The sequence below is a fragment of the Artemia sp. Qi Xiang Cuo genome, chromosome 10, assembly GCF_049724085.1.
Source record: "Artemia sp. Qi Xiang Cuo chromosome 10, ASM4972408v1, whole genome shotgun sequence".
NCBI lineage: Eukaryota > Metazoa > Arthropoda > Branchiopoda > Anostraca > Artemiidae > Artemia > Artemia sp. Qi Xiang Cuo.
Genome location: NC_142803.1, coordinates 71,622,953 through 71,641,868, shown reverse-complemented (window position 1 = coordinate 71,641,868; position 18,916 = coordinate 71,622,953). Strand labels below are relative to the sequence as shown.

The 18,916-nt window shown below is 34.1% G+C and overlaps 1 protein-coding gene across 1 annotated transcript in view; it reads right to left on the bottom strand.

Moving 5' to 3' along the window:
- The window catches only part of Ets65A (DNA-binding protein D-ETS-3), an 84,334-nt gene that overhangs the window by 12,695 nt on the left and 52,723 nt on the right, over positions 1–18,916 (bottom strand). Inside the window, exon 6 of the mRNA XM_089096106.1 lies at positions 6,488–6,559. Within this exon, the coding sequence (XP_088952232.1) occupies positions 6,488–6,559 (72 nt within the window). The remainder of the gene's footprint in view (positions 1–6,487; positions 6,560–18,916) is intronic.

Genomic DNA, 18,916 nt, shown 5'->3' with positions numbered 1-18,916 from the left:
ACTAGGCCCCCTCCCACGCTCTTTTTTTTTCCCAAAGTCACCCGATCAAAATTTTGAGATAGCCATTTTGTTCAGCATGGTCGAAGATATGATAAAAATGTCTTTTAGGATGACTTGATCCCCCAAAGTCCCCAGGGGGAGGTCTTAATTTTATGAACTTTACTCTATTTTAACTTATTGTTTTGGTTTTTGGTTTTTTTTCCGTATTTTTGTGAGGTGTTTTTTGGGGGGTGGGGGGGTAAGGATAGGGTGGGCGGATTTATGGAAGGTTCTTTCCTTGAAAGAAGTCTTGATGGAGGAAGGGACATTGCTATGAAGTGGGCGCCGGATTTCCCAGCATTATTAAAGAAAAAGATCAGGAATTAAATAAAAAAAAAACAAGTTTTTCAACTGATCAACTGATTTTGATTAAGAGGTCATTTTTAAAGAACTGGAAAAAAAATTCGAACTATAGTTTAAAGAGCAGGGTATTGACTAGGGGGCGAACCCCCTAATATACGTGTTAAAAATTTATGAATATAGAAGTTCGTTACGTAAGTTAATTCTAAGTTACGTATATTTATTACTAATAAAAACGTTCGTAAATAAAATTAAACAAGTTTCGAGAAAGCCATTTAACCAAATATAATACGCAAATTTTGTTTTAATTATTCATGTACGGTGAGCGAAAATCAAAACCTGCATTAATTCAAAAACGTTCAAAAATTAAATAAAAAAAACAAGTTTTTTTAACTGAAAGTAAGGAATGACGTTAAAACTTAAAACGAACAGAAATTATTCTGTATATGAAGGGGCTGTCCCTCCTCAACGCCTCGCTCTTTACGCTAAAGTTTGACTTTCTCACAACTCTATTTTTTTAAACAATAAAAAAACTTTAGCGTAAAGAGCGAGGCGTTGAGGAGGGGACAGCCCCCTTCATATACAGAATAATTTCTGTTCGTTTTAAGTTTTAACGTCGTTCCTTACTTTCAGTTAAAAAAACTTGTTTTTTTTATTTAATTCCCACAAAAAAGCGTTCTATCATTGTTAATTAACTCCTTTTGAAGGAATGTTTGTCATCTAAGTAGGGTGACTTCGGGCACTTAGATCTCCTCAGAATCTTTTTTTTTTTTTTTTTTTTTTTGCCATAGTTGTTTACGTTTATCGTAGAGTTAGTCTATCTTTTTTTTCTTTCTTTTTTTTTTTTTTTTTGGCCCCGAAATATATTTACATATACCTGATTGAGGTAATTTGAATAATTTGAAACGTTTGATTTAGGAAATTATTCTTTCGATATTTGATACAACCGATATTCATAAAACAAAATGTAAATGTGAGTATGAGAAAAAAGCGTATGAGTATAAAATGTAAATGTTCGAGTGTACAAATGTAGAAAGTAAAGCTTGAGGAAAAGAAGAAAGCGCAGAAAAAATAGACCAAAAAGAAGTTCTCATTCCTGCAAGTATAAGAATATATAAAAGCTTTTTTCACCAGTGCAGATAGAATTTATGGATTTACATTTTTCCTAGCAACAGGTTTTCCTGGCCTATATGTGCTCATTGGCACTGTGTTTCTTATAATTTGTGTGCTATGCTACGCTAAGTGTCACTTTTCCCCTCAACATCACTTCGGATTTGAAGCCGCGGCTTGATATTAACACTTTGTCGACGTTGTGTGATTGTTTCTTTATCTCTCTATCTACTGTTGAGGAGATTAGTATCTTCATACTACGGTGCCATTTCTTTTTTTTTTTTTTTTTTTTTTTTGTATATTACAATGTCTGTATTCACCGTAAATTTTTAACTATTCTTAAACTCAAAATTTAATCAAAGTTTTGACCCTCAAATTAAATATTTTGTCGTGAATATTAACAAAAAAATATACTTCGTATACCCTGAAACCTTTTGATCCTGAGAGAACTAAGGATATATGGAAAACACAAAGAAAACAAGTCGATTAGAGAACCCATTTAAAGTGAGAGCAAAGGGTTGGGGGAAGCGCGGGGAAATCGTATAGCCTGAATAAAAGAACACGTCCTTTAATTCAGGTAATACATCTAAGTATATATATTTTATTTGTATTTCAAATTTAAAGTTATATAAGTTTTATAAATAAAATTATATAAAAGCAAAATATAATATATTTTTAAGTTACGGCTTTGAAAAATTTTGTTTTACTTTCATTGATCTGCCAATTTTTACATTTAAGGAGTCCCTAGACGGTCAATCATTTTGATCAAAAGCTTCCTTCAATCGGTTGACTAATCATGTTGACCGTCTAGGAACCTGTTTGACGCTTGAGTCAAGCGTTGACTGTGATTAATAGAAAGTTTGAATGACTCAATCATTTTGCTCAAAAGCAGTGTGTTAGATTAGCTTCGGTTGAGAATGAAGGGTTAATCGAAGGGTCGATTGAAGCACACGTCAATTGATTGGCGGAAACTTTTGATCAAGATGGTTGACCTTCTAGGGCCTCTTTTAGTAATAAATTGAGTTTGACCGTCCAAAATAAAAATAATGGAAAATCAAAGTTAAAAGAAATTAAAGTTTCAAGTTACTACATTAAATAGAGCATCTACTTTAACGAACATCACCAGAAAGTCCTTATGGGGGTGGGAGTACTACGAAGAAATTTGATTGGACCATGATTTAAATGGAAATGTTTCATATAAATACATTCTAAGACCACACTGGCTATACATGAAATATGAAACTAAGAGATGAAAAAATAATGAATCAAAAATTAAATAAAAAAAGGTGAGAAAACGAGGATTTTGTCAGCCAGTGGCAAAACATGAAGACGAAGAACAAGGCTTGACAAAGTCCTCGTTTTCTCACCTCTTTTTATTTTATTTTTCATTTATTACTTTCTTTCCTGTCTTAGTTTCATATGTCAACATTTCATATCTCCTATTTTATAGACTTTTTTAATGTCTTCTTGTTTTCATTGGGTATTATTATCCCCCTCCCCTCCTCCCGCCAGTGTACATGACCCCTAGACATATTTGTTACCAGGACAAATGTGAGAAAGAACTGCTAGGTATTTACAGGCCTTGATGGAAAGTAAGAATTAGTACCACAGATACGGTTTGGTGAAATGCTATTTTTTACTTATTCACTATTGTTTATGTCAATTCTTTTTTTGGAGCTGGTTAAAAGAAATATTTAGAGAACCAAAGTAGCGACAAGTCAGCATAGTGCTGTATATAGAGGCAGTCCTACATTTGTGGGTTAGTATGTGAATCCAAAATGTAAAGAATGGGATGTTATCAGCATATTTCAATGACAAATAAGAGAATCAAAGTGGTTATAATTAAATACTGAAAATAAAAATTAAAACAATTAAATAATTCCTGAAGTAGATATCCCTCTACCAAATTCCACGACCGAACTGCCACCGATTTGAACTACGACCCCCCACGCCCCCCTGGATCCGCCACTTGCCAGTGGCCACTCTTATAAGCTAACCATACTCTTTGATATGTGGAATAAATTTATTGAATATCTTCCAGAAAGGCATAAGATTCAGGATATGATACAGAACGACGGCGTTATAAAGACTAGTAGGGTCAAAACGATAGAGGAGAAGTATCTTAAAAATAAGTGAAGCTGGAAGATGTGTGATGAGAATTTGAACGCTCAGAATGGTGCGATCGTGACGAATAACCATGATGATAGAGAGGCTTTTCATAGGGGCAATCTTGTAACAGACGAACCCTAGCCCATAGTAACCAAAATTTAAAAACGCCTTTTCAAAAAAACTGTCAAATAAGAAAGAATTGTCATTTGAGCCTGACTAAGGAATGGTAGCTTTCATTTTGATTAATCCTAAAGATAAAGTCCGTTGCAAAACAAATTTCTCGAATTTCAGAAGATAGCCCAAAACCTCACAAAAAGGGTGTTGCACAAAATAAAAACTGCACCCTTGGAATCAGCATAGCTAAAAACCCTACGAAGAGAATTACAGTCCCCCATCTTGACCGACAAGGAAATGGCCAACACGGGGCTTAGAAATATCAATAAATATGTTTTTCAATAAACTTCTGTCATTAAGATTAAATCAAAATAATAGTTACCATTCTTAAATAAGCTTCAAATTGCGATTCTTCCTCACTTGCCATTTTTTTTTCCAAACTGGTATTTAAATTTGTGGTTACTATAGGTTAGAGTTTCATTTTTAATAGGTTGCATCTGACGCTGCAAAAATGATTTTAAGTTATTCAATTTACGTAAAATGGTAAAGTCTACAATACAAAGCTATGAAAGTTTAGCCGGTCTGTCAATTGTTCCAGAATCGGAAACTCCGATTAGTCACCGGGAGATCTTGGGTTCAAACCCTACCCCAGATGTTATTTTATCAAGCAGTAATCTAACAAAAGGAGACAGCTTTTTTATAGCAGCAAAAGAAAATCATCTTAATTTGTCTTCTTTTTTTAAAGATGTCACTATACTTTAATCTACAAAAACGAAGCGGCACCGAGTTGAAGAAAAAGAAGAAAAAGAAACAAGTTAAAACCTCTAGCAATCTCATTTCAAGAAATATAAATAAAAGCTCTAAGAAGGAAATAGGTTATGGCGTGACCCAAGCTGTAAAACAATTTCAGTCTTCGGACAACTTTTTTTACATTAGCGATAAAAGGAGTTTAATGTATCTTAGGGTGACAGGACTTTAATGAACTAGAAAACAGCACAATCACACGCTATCCAGGAAACGCACCTGCTTAGAGATTGGATAATGAAATTCTAAAGGAAAATTAACTCTCAAGGAAGACTTAGCAGTTGTTAAAAGTGATTAGGATCGCAAATAGAGGATTGTTACCATGAAGAAAAGTGGAGTTACGATAATGGAACAAACAATTTTGGAAGAATTACATCAAAAGAGAAAAAATTACATAACAAAATCAAACAAGATACCCTTGGATTCAAGCTCCTTAGGCACTAGAGATTTTGAGCCTATTAGACAGCTTTAAAAAAATGATAGATCTACTCCAGTCACAGTACAATTAAACTAAATTAAATGTGGCATTAATACTAAAGGGTTAATTCGTCCTTCCTTTAACTTTAACTTCACGTTAAAGTACCAAGGTCATTAAAATAAAACATATTTAGCCCCCTGGGCCCACTTAGTGCCTATTCATTCCTGAAAACCACAATTTTAAAAAAAAATTCTTTCATTTTTCTTTATCTTTGGTTTCAAGACTATAAGCCTATTGGAACAGCATCACATGTTCATCAGTGTTGCCACGCCTAACAATGAAAATAAATAAGCGAAATTAATTAGTTAAATCTGACAACGCTTTTCGTTTATAAAAATTAAAGCATTAAGAATATGTTTGTTCTCAAAGAGAACTACGCTTTTAGGAGATAGTTAAAACTTCTTAAGGTGTTTGGTTTCGTATATATTCAGCTTACTTTTGGCCAATTTTTGATCCACTTGCCTTTTTTTTTGTAGTTTGGTCCTACTACCACAAAAAATAACATAACTGGTTGTGTAAAAATTTAAGCCAGAATAAAACAAACAAAACATTTTGAGTCGCAACATTTTTTATATGTAGTCCCTCTTTTTCTCTGTGATTAAAGCTCCAATCCAAAATCGCAATTGAGATGCTTAAACCAGAAAGAGATGTTCAGACTTCCCCTTTTCTCCAAAAAATAAGGAGCAGATTATTTGTCAAAATACCAAAATTTTTCCACATTGCTGATATTGCATATATATTTTATTAAAGATTGTTATTCATAACGATGTGGGACGTAGAGTTTATGAAAATTTATTATTATATTTATTATTACTAAATTTTATTATTAATAATATTATTTATTATTATTATTATAAAATTTATTATTATTCAAATCAATTTACTTATGATAATAAGATCTGGAATTATTAGCAAAATATTGAAAAACAACACTTCATCATTGTCGCGGAGGGCAGGGCAAAATTTAAGAAGGGCTTAAAAGAGAAAAAAAATACGCGAGTTATATGACAGATACGGGAATTTTTTAAGACGGTCGTAAGTTTTAATGTTCTAGCGGAGGCGAAGGACACCACCGCGTACATTACTGATTTGTGATCAGTTGCTTTGGTAGCCCATGTAAATCATTGTTGGATACCTTCATTACATAAGCTTATCCTTCGCATCAGGTAAGTTGTGAGGAGGTACTTTCAGTATGGGGGAGGGGATTGGTCAAATGGCGCAAAGGGACTGTACAAAATCTACTGGGAAACTAAAGGGGAAATCTTAAACATAATTATTTCAATAAGGAAATCCTTCTGCAAACCTGTATGGCCATAACAGGGGCGCCAATTTAGGAAAACGAAGGGGGAATGACAAATATTTTTTTTTGTGAATGTATAAAAAAAGGGTATTTTTCAAAACTTAGGGGGAAGGGCATTTTTACTTCAGAAATGCCAAACAAGTTATAGACGGGCAATTGCCCCTTCTCTTTCTAATTGGTGCCCATGGGTTCTAATGACCTTGTAGCTGATAATGACACAAAATGCTGAATACCTGAAGTCTGTCGTATTTGAGTCTGAGCTTCCAATGATGATATCGATGCTTTTGTTGGTGTAGCTGGATATCCTAAAAAGGAATATAACCACTAATGATACAACCTTATAGCAACCAGCCTCTACCGGGTGGGTGCTTGTTATGTGCGTGCACCTCTTGTAAAGAGCTATCAATACCCAGTAGTAAGTCTAGTTGAAAAATTTAGAGTTGGGGTAGGAGAAGTATATGAAACCAATTTCTCTTTCTTTAATCTCCCAGATGATCGTATCGAACCATTGGTCGTAGAAAAATGGAGGAGGACTGATTCGAACGGAATTTTCTAAATATACTTCCTTTCCTATAGTACCAAGCTAGACCAAAGCACAACAAAGTTCTAATGTCCACGATTAGATAATTTTAACACAGGTTTTGGCCCTAAAAAGTGTAGCTGGCGCTGAATAAACCCTCTGATGCAGCCAATCAATTAAGAAAATCTGAGGTTGATATCAAAATTTGATATCTCACAATTTCAGAATAATATTACAACTTGGTGGTGCATATTGTTCATAGGCATTTATATTATATTAAAATCAGAATTTTAGGTCAAACATGGCTAAGTAAAACAAATGGTTTTGTTCAGGGTGAAAAACACGGGAAAAGAGACTTTAAATACTGTATTCCCAATATTATATACTTAAAATTATACATATATGTCACTTTATGCTAAATATTTAAGATACTTTAAGGTAAGTTTTGACCACCTTTTCTATTTTTTGCCAAATAAAAATCTCAACTGTCCACTCGGTGACACAATAGTTTTTTTCGCTTATATTTACTTTTTACTTTTATGTCACCTACACTAAATTTAAATCTTTACTTAATTCAAACTTTGCTACGCAAAACCACTGTTTAGCTTTATTTATATATTATATATTTTTTTAATAACAAATACACATTTGCCTGTAGGATATAGGATCGTGAGGCCCAGAGAGAAATAAGATACGAATTTATTTGAGTTGGCCATATAAAAGCCAAATTCATTTTTTTACGCAATCATAGAAATTAGGTCAATCAATAAAATACAAATAAGACCAAAATAATTTTTGAACAACAGGAATACAAAATATTACATTTATCCAATATATATAAAAAAGGAATAATATGTTGGCAGAAAATTGGGTATTTCCTTATTAGCCAGTACTCACTTGAGAAGTGAAGTTAGGTTAATCCTAATGATTAATAATAATACTAAAATAATGATAAAAAAACTAAAATATGATGAAAATAAAATACTTTAGTTTATATAATAATGTAATTTGGGCTATATATTTACACATTAGGGGGGGGGGGAATACGCTAACCTAACCTTACCCCCACCCCCTAATGTGCAAAAATATAACCCAAATCATACAAAGTCTAATCCATTCTGTCACCCGTCATTTGGCTCTGTGGCTATGAAACCGGTTTTCTTAGATCTTACATTAAGCAAACTTCTTGAGTGTGTACACGCTAATACGAATTACAGAAAATTGTACTGGCTTCTTAAGCATGTCACTAATTAAATAGTGCTAAATGATATTAGAAATAGGACACACTATACGGACGTTCTATGAATTTACGGGGAAACTTTTAGGTATCTCTGCATAATCAAGAATGGTCCTGATATTTAATGCTAATATACTTCTGAAAATAAATAATTAGTGTATCAATGCTACTACTGCTACTACCAACAACTTACTGCAAAACAGCAGCACACGCATTATAGTACCAAGCTGCCTGAGGCCAACACAGCTACGCACACCCTCTTGTATCCCGATCTATTTAAAGCCTCGTTCTTTACACCCTCCTAATCAGTTCTAACTTCCCTAAAATCCTTCCTCACAACTTTCTTCCACCAATTCGACGACAACCTGCTTTTCGTTTGACCGAAAAGTACGATATTTGGCAATCAGTCACCTTTAATCCGAAGAAAATGTCCTAGCCATTCCATAAATATAACTAAATACAAATATATTTAATTATAATAAATATATTGATTCCCCCCCCCCCTACCAAATAAGCTAATAAGCAAATAAGCGAATTGAAGCTGAAGGTACGAGTTCAGATATACAGTTATGGCATAGATTTTGGTTTGTTTTGGAGCTGATGCAGAGTGCTAAAAGAATTTCCAGCTCTTTTTCTGAGTTGCCAATCAATCAGTTTGTGATAACGAACTGTAAGTAAGGAGCAACCCGGCTCAATAGTAACCGAAACTCTAAAAAACGGAATTTTGATACCAATAGATACATCAAAAGAATCAGATTTTAATACTGATTTCAAATATATAAGTTTCATCAAGTTTAGTTCTACCCATCAAGTTACGCGCCTGAGAAAATTTGCCTGATTTTCGAAAAAAGGGGGAAAACCCACTAAAAGTTATCGAACCTTAATGAAAATCACACCATCAGATTCAGCGTATCAGAGAAACCTTCCGTAGAGGTTTCAAACTCTTATCTTCAAGAATGTAGAATTTTGTATTTTTTGCCAGAAGAAAGATCACGGATGCGTGTTCATTTATTTATTTTTTTTCAGGGGTGATGGTATCGAACCAATGGTCTAGAATATCGTGGGATTGCTCATTCGAACGGAAATTAGAAGTTCTAGTGCCCTTTTTAAGTGACCAAAAAAATAGAGGGCAACTAGGCCCCCTCCCACGCTCATTTTTTCCGAAAATCACCCGATCAAAATTTTGAGATAGCCATTTTGTTCAGTATAGTTGAAAATATAATAACTATGTCTTTTAGGATGACTTAATCCATCAAAGTCCCCAGGGGAAGGGCTGAAACTTATGAACTTTACCCAATGTTTACATATAGTATTGGTTATTGTGAAGTATACACCCGTTTTCAGGGGCGATTTTTTCAGGTTTGGGGAGGGGGAGGTTCGGGGGCTATTTGGGAGGATCATCCACGGAGTAAGTTTTCATGCGGGAAGGGACATTACTATGAAGGGAGAGCCGGATTTCTCAGCATTATTTAAAAAAACGATCAGAAATTAAATTAAAAAAAAAGTTTTTCAACTGAAAGTAAGGAGCAACATCAAAACTAAAAACAAACAAGAATTATTGCGTATATGATTGGGTCCGCCCCCTAGTCAATACCTCGCTTTTTAAGCCAAAGATTTTTTAGTACTTTCATAAGACCTATTTATTCTAATTAACGGCCTTTGTGATTAAGGGTCATTTTTAAAGAATTGGAATAAAATTCAGATTTTAGCGTAAAGAGCAAGATATTGAGTAGGGGGAAAACCCCCTAATATATGTATTAAAAATATATGAATATAGAAGTTCGTTATGTAAGTTAATTCGTAAGTTATGTGTATTTATTACTGATAAAAACGTTCGTAAATAAAATTAAACAACTTTCGAGAAAGCCATTTAACCAAATAAAAGTAAAATGAATATGCAAATTATGTTTTAATTATTCATGTACGGTGAGCCAAAATAAAAACCTGCATTAATTCAAAAACGTTCAAAAATTAACAAAGAAAACAAGTTTTTTCTAACTGAAAGTAAGGCGTGACATTAAAACTTAAAACGAACAGAATTTATTCCGTATATGAAAGGGGCTGTCCCCTCCTCAACCTCTCGCTCTTTACGCTAAAGTTCTTTATTGTTTTAAAAAAAAGCTGTGAGAAAGAGTCTAACTTTAGCGTAAAAAGTGAGACGTTGAGGAGGGGACATCCTCTTTCATATACGGAATAATTTCTATTCGTTTTAAGGTTTGATGTTGGTCTTTAGTTTCGGTTAAAAAAAATTGTTTTTTTTAGCTTATAAGATCGAAACATTTAAGAAAGACAGAGTGGTCTGTATTTGTCCTATTGAATATGTTACCTCTAATGATGGTCTGTCAAACTCATATTTGGCCCACCTCTAGATTCTTATACTTAAAGCTTGTATCATTAGCGGACATTACTTAGTGACCAATGGACTCCACAGAGGCTTAATTCACGTTAGCAAATCAAATAGCTTTGAAATTAAAATACCTTGTCAGTTTGAAACTAATACCCAAGTGCTACCCAATCTGTTTATACTTTAATCATGCACAGGTGCAGTCCCGATAATAGCTATGCTACTCTTTAAGGACACCCTAGACGGTCAATCATTTTGATCAAAAGCTTCCGTCAAGCATGATTAACCGTCTAGGAACCTCTTTGACACTTGAGTCAAGCGTTGACGGTGATGGATAGAGAGTTTGAATGACTCAATCGGTTCCTAGACAGTCAATCATGCTTTAATCAATCGATTGACGGAAGCTTTTGGTCAAAAGGATTGACCGTCTAGGGTGTCCTTTACACGTTATAGGCACCACCAGGGATGGACCAATTGAGTCAATTGGACCAATTGACCCCCATGAAAAATAAAGACAATGACAAATGTAGCTTTGAAAACTAGAACCTAATGTCTAGGGTCTAGGGTCCTCCTCCTCTCTTTGTCCTCAGATTATTTTACAAACCAAGTCGTTTTTATTTCGATGAATATGTTACTACATATTAACACATTTAAAATGCTTTACTTTAATATTTTTCAACGTATTCGTGGGAAATTCTCCCTGAAAATTTCTCATTGGCAGAATTTCTTAGTGTCATTTTTGTCACAAACAGTGCATGTCCACCTAAACCAGGGGTTCAGGGCTCCAAGATGGGTCTAGGGTCTAGAGGGTGAAGATTCCCATTTTGATGCTTTTGGTAAATGTAAGATTAGACTGGGCAGTTTTGCTGTCAGAATATTTGATTCCAGTAGATTCACCAGAGGAACTTTTTTTCTGCGGATATATTTGCTTCGTTCTTTAATATATCAAGCAAAAAATTAGGTTTTTTCAACTGAAAGTAAGGAACAACATTAAAACTTAAAACGAACAGGAATTATTACGTATATGAGGGGGGTCGTCTCAATACCTGCTCTGTACGCTAAAGTTTAATTTTCTGTTCCAATTATTTAAGAACGACTCCTGAAACACAACAGCCGTTTAGTTAGAATAATAAGCATTTTTAAAAGAGCTAAAAAAACCTTATAGCGTAAAGAGCGAGGTGTTGATAAGAGGAAACCCCTCTCATATACGCAATAGTTATTTTTTATTTCTAAGTTCTAATGTTGCTCCTTTCTTTTAGTTGAAAAAACTCTAATCGCTTTTTAAATAATGCTGGGAAATCCGGCTCCCCTCCATGGAAAATTCCCTTTCCCTACGACAAATTCTTCCAGGGAAAAATTCTCCCATGCACCCCCCTCCCATCAGAACCCCCTGCCTCCCAAAAAATATGTATACTTCCCAATAATCAATACTATATTTAAACAATAGTTCATAGCTTGCAGGCAAGGCCGTACCCAGGATTTTTTTTTCGGAGGAGGTTTTACCTAATTTTTTTGGGTGGGGGGGGGTTACACAAAAAAACTCAAAAAACGCATACAAAATTTGTTTATGTCCATTTTTGCTACGTTTTTATAAGTCAGACCAACATTTCAGGGGATGGGGTTCAAACCCCTAACCCCCTCCCCCCTCTGGATAGAGTCTTGCTTGCAGCCCTTTCCCCGGACGTTGTGGGGGGCCAGGTAATCTTCAAAGACACTGTTATTGGATCCTTCGACTCTGCTGAATAAAATTGATATCTCAATATTTTGATGGGACGACTTTGGGAAAAAAAAGGGCGTGGGAGAGGGGTTAGCTGACCTCCAATATTTTTTGGTCACTTAAAAAGAACGCGAGAACTTTTCCTATCGACTGATAGGAGTTGATTTCCTATCAACTGAGCACTTTCACGATCTTCTAGGACCACTTGTTCGATATGATCACCCCTGGAGAAAACAAATAAACAAATAAACACACATCCGTCATCTTTCTTTTGGCAAACACAATTCAAAATTCAACATTTTTGTATATAGGAGCTTGAAACCTCTACAGTATATAGGGTTCTCTCATGTGCTGAATCTGATGGTGTGATTTCCATTAAGATCATTTGATATTTTGGGGCTTTTTTCCCCCTTACTCAAAAATGGGGCAAATTTTCTCAGGCTCGTAACTTTTGGTAGGTAACATTAAACTTGACGAATTTTGTATATTTTAATAAGCATCAAATACGATTCTTTTGATGCATCTACCTGTTATCAAGACTTTGTTTCTTAGAGTTTCAGTTACTATTAAAACCGCAACATATTCTTACTTACAGTCCGTTACCACGAACTGTTTGATTGTGCACATACAAAGAATTCGCAAACTATGTTTTGATTTTGTTACAAGCGTCAAAACATGGCAGAAGGGAAGCTTATAGAGTCTCAATTAGAATAAAAACGAGAACAATTATTTTTTTTCGTTCATCCCTTCTTAATTGGTGTTAAGCGAGGAAGACCCATCTTTTCAAATTCCCTGGATCTCCCCAAAATAGCCCCCTTCTGAGTGATAATCGAATAAAAATTAGATAATAGAAAGAACAGTAACTAGGGGTCGACTGACTCCACCAGGTGTTATCCAAAGGCGATTAGTAATTTGCTAAGCGCTAATTTCAATTACGCGTTTGTGTCGGGCTCGGTGAGATGTACTGGCCTCTTCTTAAAGTGATTTAGAAATTTTTAGTCCTGGCTAATTTGTCACCAAAGACAAATGCAGCTCCTCCCCCGTCCCATAAATAAATATTCACTTGAATAAAAACAGTAAACTGAATTGTAAGATACAAAAATATTAAGAGGTACCAAAACGGTAATTTGGCCGGGAGTATTATTCGAATATATTATATTATTTTATTTAAGGCTAAGTAAAACTGCAATTGAGGTGGTGATTGGGGTAAGATGGTAATTTTTCAGATGTCGTGATTGAGACCTGGAAGAGTTCCAAATATTTTAGGACCTCGCAGTGTTACTTCAAAGTACCAATGACGTCAAATTAAAAACATCTTAATGTCACATGGACCCATCTTTGCTTTCAGGGGCAAATCTCCAGCATTTTTATTGGGGGGGGGAAGGGCATATTCGGATAGTCAATGGGCATGGGCTATATAATAATTTCTTATCCACATTATTGGGGGGGGGCAACTGTCCCCCTCGCCCCCCCCCAACGGAGCCCCTGATTGGCTTATCCATACTTTAAAAGCTTGGTTTTCTAATATTCGTATAAAAATTATTTAGTTTGTTCGTATGAAAATTAAAAATTATAAAAATATTAAAGATTATTAACGCAACTGTGTTGCCACGTCGAGCCGTGAAAATAAGCAAGCAAAATTAATTATTAAATTTAACAAGACTTTTTGTCCGTAAAAATTAACAATCTGTTGATATACAAGGACAATTAAACCTTCTCAAGCATATTGGTGCCACATATTTTTTGTTTTTTTTCGGATTTTGACCGCTACTACCAAAAATCGCAGAGCTGCGTATGACTTTCTTTTTTATTAATATTAAATTCTAGTTTTTTTCAATTTTTTATCATATATGTGGCTCTGAAAGTTTTGTGGCTCAAAGTAAATAAATAAACAAACCGTAGAAATATTTTGCCTTTAAATGTATGTACACAAGCCCCCCCCCCCCTAAAAAAAAAACTATGCGCAATTAGGTTATGTATGAGACGTTTTCGTTTACTCTACGATACAAGAACTCTACAAGATGTTACATCTTGTAACATCAGAGAGAAATAGAGAGACTACTCGTTAAAAATATTGTGACTCAAAAACGGTTTATTTCTTTTCCTGGATAAAATTTTCCAAAGATATTCAATCAGGCAGAATTTAACTTTAGTTCTTGTCATTGGTTTAAAATTTCATACAGAACAAACAATGAAACAATCAGGTTTTAAAAAGGTGGAGCTATTTGTCTCTCTGAAATAAGGAATAATGCGATTGGCTTACGAAAACATGTCACAGACAAAAACCAATGAAGTTAAAGCACAATTTTTGCATTGGATTACCAGGAAGTAGTCTCTGCTATCATCTTTGGTAATAATAATGAAACGTATAATGAATATATTATATTACATATTATATATTCTGATATCTATCATATATTATAATGTGGCATATACAGTGTTATGTATTATGCATTATATATTAAATCTTGTGTTATATATTACATTATGTACTGTATCATATATTGTATCATATATATACTGTATCATCTTTTATTCCTCTGGGATTCGTTGTGATTTTCGCTATTGTTTTTCTTCTAACCACAGATTTCGTTGATGATTCGATATTATCCTCGCTGTCGCTTGTTTTCTAACCATAGATTTCGTTTTCCATCATTTTCATTGTTATTCATTGTGATGCCTATTATTATGCATTAGCATACTTATCGTGTCATTCTTTGGTTTTAAGTCATAAGGAGGCATATCACCAATTTCAATTGAATTATGAAATTATGGCGTGAATTCAATTCCTCCTTCCTGTTTATCCTGTTCATGTGCTAAAATAACACTTTCCTTCATTCCATTGTAATTTTAATAAGTCTTCTACCCGCAAATCCGTTGTGTAACATTTTCGTTTCTCATTCAATGTGAGTCCCGTTGTGCTTTATTTTCGGTCATCATTACCTCAGACATGCCTTTGCTTTAGCTGTTAGAATTCATTCAGCATCTTGTATAATTTTGCATGAGTTCATAGAAACGAAAACAAATTCTTTTCCGGCTTTTGCCCAGTACTGATATTTTTGCTTTAATTATGTCCGTTATATAATTAAGCAACAACCAGGAATGTGCCATTACATCTGCTCCTCTAGAATATGTAAATTACGAAATAGCATTATTATCGTTTTATTTTTAGTTTTAAGTCTTACGGTGGCAATTCAGCGATTGTGTCTAACTTGCTGTCACTTACTACATGTCTTTGCTTTAGCTGCTCGGAGCCATTCATCATCTTGTATAATTTTGCATGTGTCATAGATAACCCCTGGGAAAAATGGTATAAATGCTCTTTAAATCTAACATCATTAACATGAAAAGTGTTTTTTCCAAAATTATGGCTCTAAACAAATTTTTCCCAGACTCGTGACCTATCGAGATCGTATTTCTAGGCTCATTTTTTTTTTTTTTAAGGAGCCGCTTCAAGAAAACGTAATTGAATAAATACATAATTGTTGCTTACTTAAATACAGAGACTTAGGTAGGTTGCACACCTCTGGCTCTCCCCCTTACCGAAATCCTGCCTGTTCTCGAATTTCTAGGTACTTCTTGTTCAAATTATACAATTATTTTTTTTATTTCCCCCCCCAAAAAAAAAAAAATATTCCTAATTACGTGCATGATTGCATACCACTGCCTAGGGCTAGAGAAATGTTAAAGCCCTGTTTGGTTTAGCATTTCTGTCAGAAGGATTTTGGCCGTTTGATTTGATTTGATCTAAGTGGGCGTTCGATTTGTGAAATGTTGACATCATCCGGACATTTTGTTTTCCTTTGACAACAAAAAAATAAGGGTCCGTCTTTTTTCAAATTGACGGTGAAATTATAAAATCAAATAGCAAGTTCAAAAAGGAAAGTAAACGCATTACATTTGTTTTAAAAAAATGGTTTGTTTCTGTTCAAGAAAAGTAATGAGCCTTAGAATCAATAAACTATTTCAATTAAACCTAGTGCTTGAATAATAATATTAATATACCAAATTTGAAACTACAACCAAAACAAATTTCTGATTGATTTTCTATTTCCAGTCGACGTAAAGGGTTAAAAATTATACACAACAATGAATAAAATGTCGAACAATATATAGATTCTCTGTCAAAGAAGTAATGCTAGGGCGAGCGCAGCTTAAATTAATTAGTAAAAATTTATTGATTAATAATGACTTGATACCGAAGATTTGGCTTGTTGGCAGCTCAGAAAGGACTAAATAAATGGGAACTTTCCCATTATGTGGACACCTCTCAAAAGTCAAGTTTGATTAATGCTACTGAAATAAAACAAAATAGGATGAATATATAATAGTTTCGAAACAAATTTTGCTATATATTTGCACATTAGGGGGGAAGGGGTAAAGCATTGCATATATTAAATACGTAACCTAACCTAACCTAGGTACCTTTCCCCTCCCCTAAACCCCGAAAAAACAACAGTTTAAATATAATTCCCAGAGGGATAAATCCCTGAATACTTATTTATACAACATCAGATAGCGTCAAATCTTTGCCTTTTTGAGTGGATGCCTCGGGTTTTCTTGACTGGTTTTAGAGGTGTCCACATAATGGGAAAGTACCAATAAAAATTATAAAGTCTTCAGATGAGGTAAAAAGGAATTTAAGGAAGTGCGAATTTTACGGTATGGAATAAAGACAAAGGCCCTGAATGGACAAAATGGAAGGAGGGTCAGTTGCTGTTGCTGTCTTCCTAATTTTCTGCAACGTGTCCCCATTAGGGAATGCCTTCAAATATAAAGAAAACAATTCTAACCTTTTTTAACTAGGCCTCAACCTCACTCTCTATGGGACTATTCTCTGGGTCTTTCTTTCACAGGAAATTGAGGTCACTATCAACATCAGTAATATATTACTTCCCAGTCAGTAAAAAAGATAAAAAAAAACAAACCTACATTATACATTTTTTACCATATTCCAATTCCATTTACTTTGTATCGTGTAAAGATATACGTTGTCACTACCATGACAACCATGATAAAAATAAAATAGTTATTTTTTTCAGAAATGAACGCTATCCGGTGACATTCAAAAGAAATCTATTTGCGAAGGGAACATCTATAGAAATTCAATTATTTACTTTATCAGCAACAAGTCAAAAGTTATCTACTTATTTTGTTAGTTCTGAGTTAGAATTCTATTAGCGGATTCAATCTGAGGAAGAAACTTCGTTTCCGGAGCGCTTCCGGCAGCTTTCTAACCAAGTTGTGAGCGGATAAATCGACAGTAAAATTAAATATCTTATTATTTCATTCAGGAAAATGAGGTGTTTTATGGGATAACCGGAGGGGGGGGTCCAGGGAATCTAGGTAACTAAGACACAGCCATAGCATTAATTTGAGGACGAGATGGGGGTACGGTTATATCTTTCTTTAAAGTCCGAAGGACAATGAAAACAAAATCTGATGTTAAAACTGGTTGTGAAAACTTGAACAACCATTAATATCTTTTAAAATTACACCATTTTGGGACTAAACCAGTTTTTAACAATACACCAGTTATACTAATAAAAAATTACGCCCGTTTTAACAATAAAAATTACCTCCATTTGGAGTTGCGCAGTTTTGGTGGCAGCGGATGTCAAATTTATAAAAAAAAAGAGGCTGAAAGATTACCAAAAAAATGAGCTACAAAAAAAGTGGCACCAAGTGGCTGAAGCAGATAGACTGTAACTTTCCTTTGAAGGTGAAGTTGTTTGTGGAAATCTACAGATCGTTCAGGTTCGAATTTTTATGAACGAAAAGCGTTGTCAAATTTTTTTATTAGTTTTTCATATTTATTCTCACGCTTACGTGGTAACGCTGACCATAATGTAGCACTATCCTATCAACTTCCTATTTTGAAATAGCACAAATAAAATCTTAAAAAATGGCCACTTTTAGATACAAATAGATTTAATATTGGCTTAGAGGGTAATTTTTTTTTAATTGTCTGTTTTAGGGCCGAACACTCAAGTTATTCATATATTGACGCATTGTAGAACCGATTTTTCAGCTTAGCGTGGGACAAGAAAAAAATTACAGAATAGATAGGAAACATACAATTTGAGCTTTGCACATTAGGGGGGGGGCAAAGAATTTGGTTAGTGTGTAGTTGGAAAACAATTCTTACTTCATAATATGTAGAATAATTGTACCTGACACATTTCGCATGCAGACCCGCTTTACTTTACCCCCCCCCCTAATGTGTAAATATACAGCACAAATTTGGTTCTAAAGTGTTTTATTTTTATCCTACTTAGATATGTTTCATAAGAATTAACCTAACTTCACTTCTTGAGTGATCAGCGCTATAACAGACAAGTGTCTTTTTCATCATTGGCACTTTATTTACAGGTACTTATTTTAATAAATGAAGTCAGTGCTTTAAGGGTTCAACTGTTATAAATTTAGAAGGGATATATTCATTTATGCATTTTTAGAGTGAGAAATAGATTTTGCTATACGTCTGGCCTGGCTGGAAAATGCAAAAATTTGTCATTTGCAATTATTTGCTATTTGCAAAAACTTGCTATCCTCAGAGAGGCTAATCGTATTTTTTTGAGAATGATAAACCAAATGCCCTTATTAAAACTCTAAGAGCATACAAAACTAAAATGAATGCGAGTGAATATAAAAATTTCAATCAGATCTTTTAATTAATATTTTTCTTTGTGAGGTTTTCTTCTATTTTTCTTAGCTTTACTTGTTCGCTAATTTATCAAGACCTCGCAGCTGAAGCTGGCCATGACAGCCCAATCCTAAAACAATGTAGGTGGAAAATACAAAATTCCAAATTCAGATCTATAATTGGTCAGAAAAAGATAGA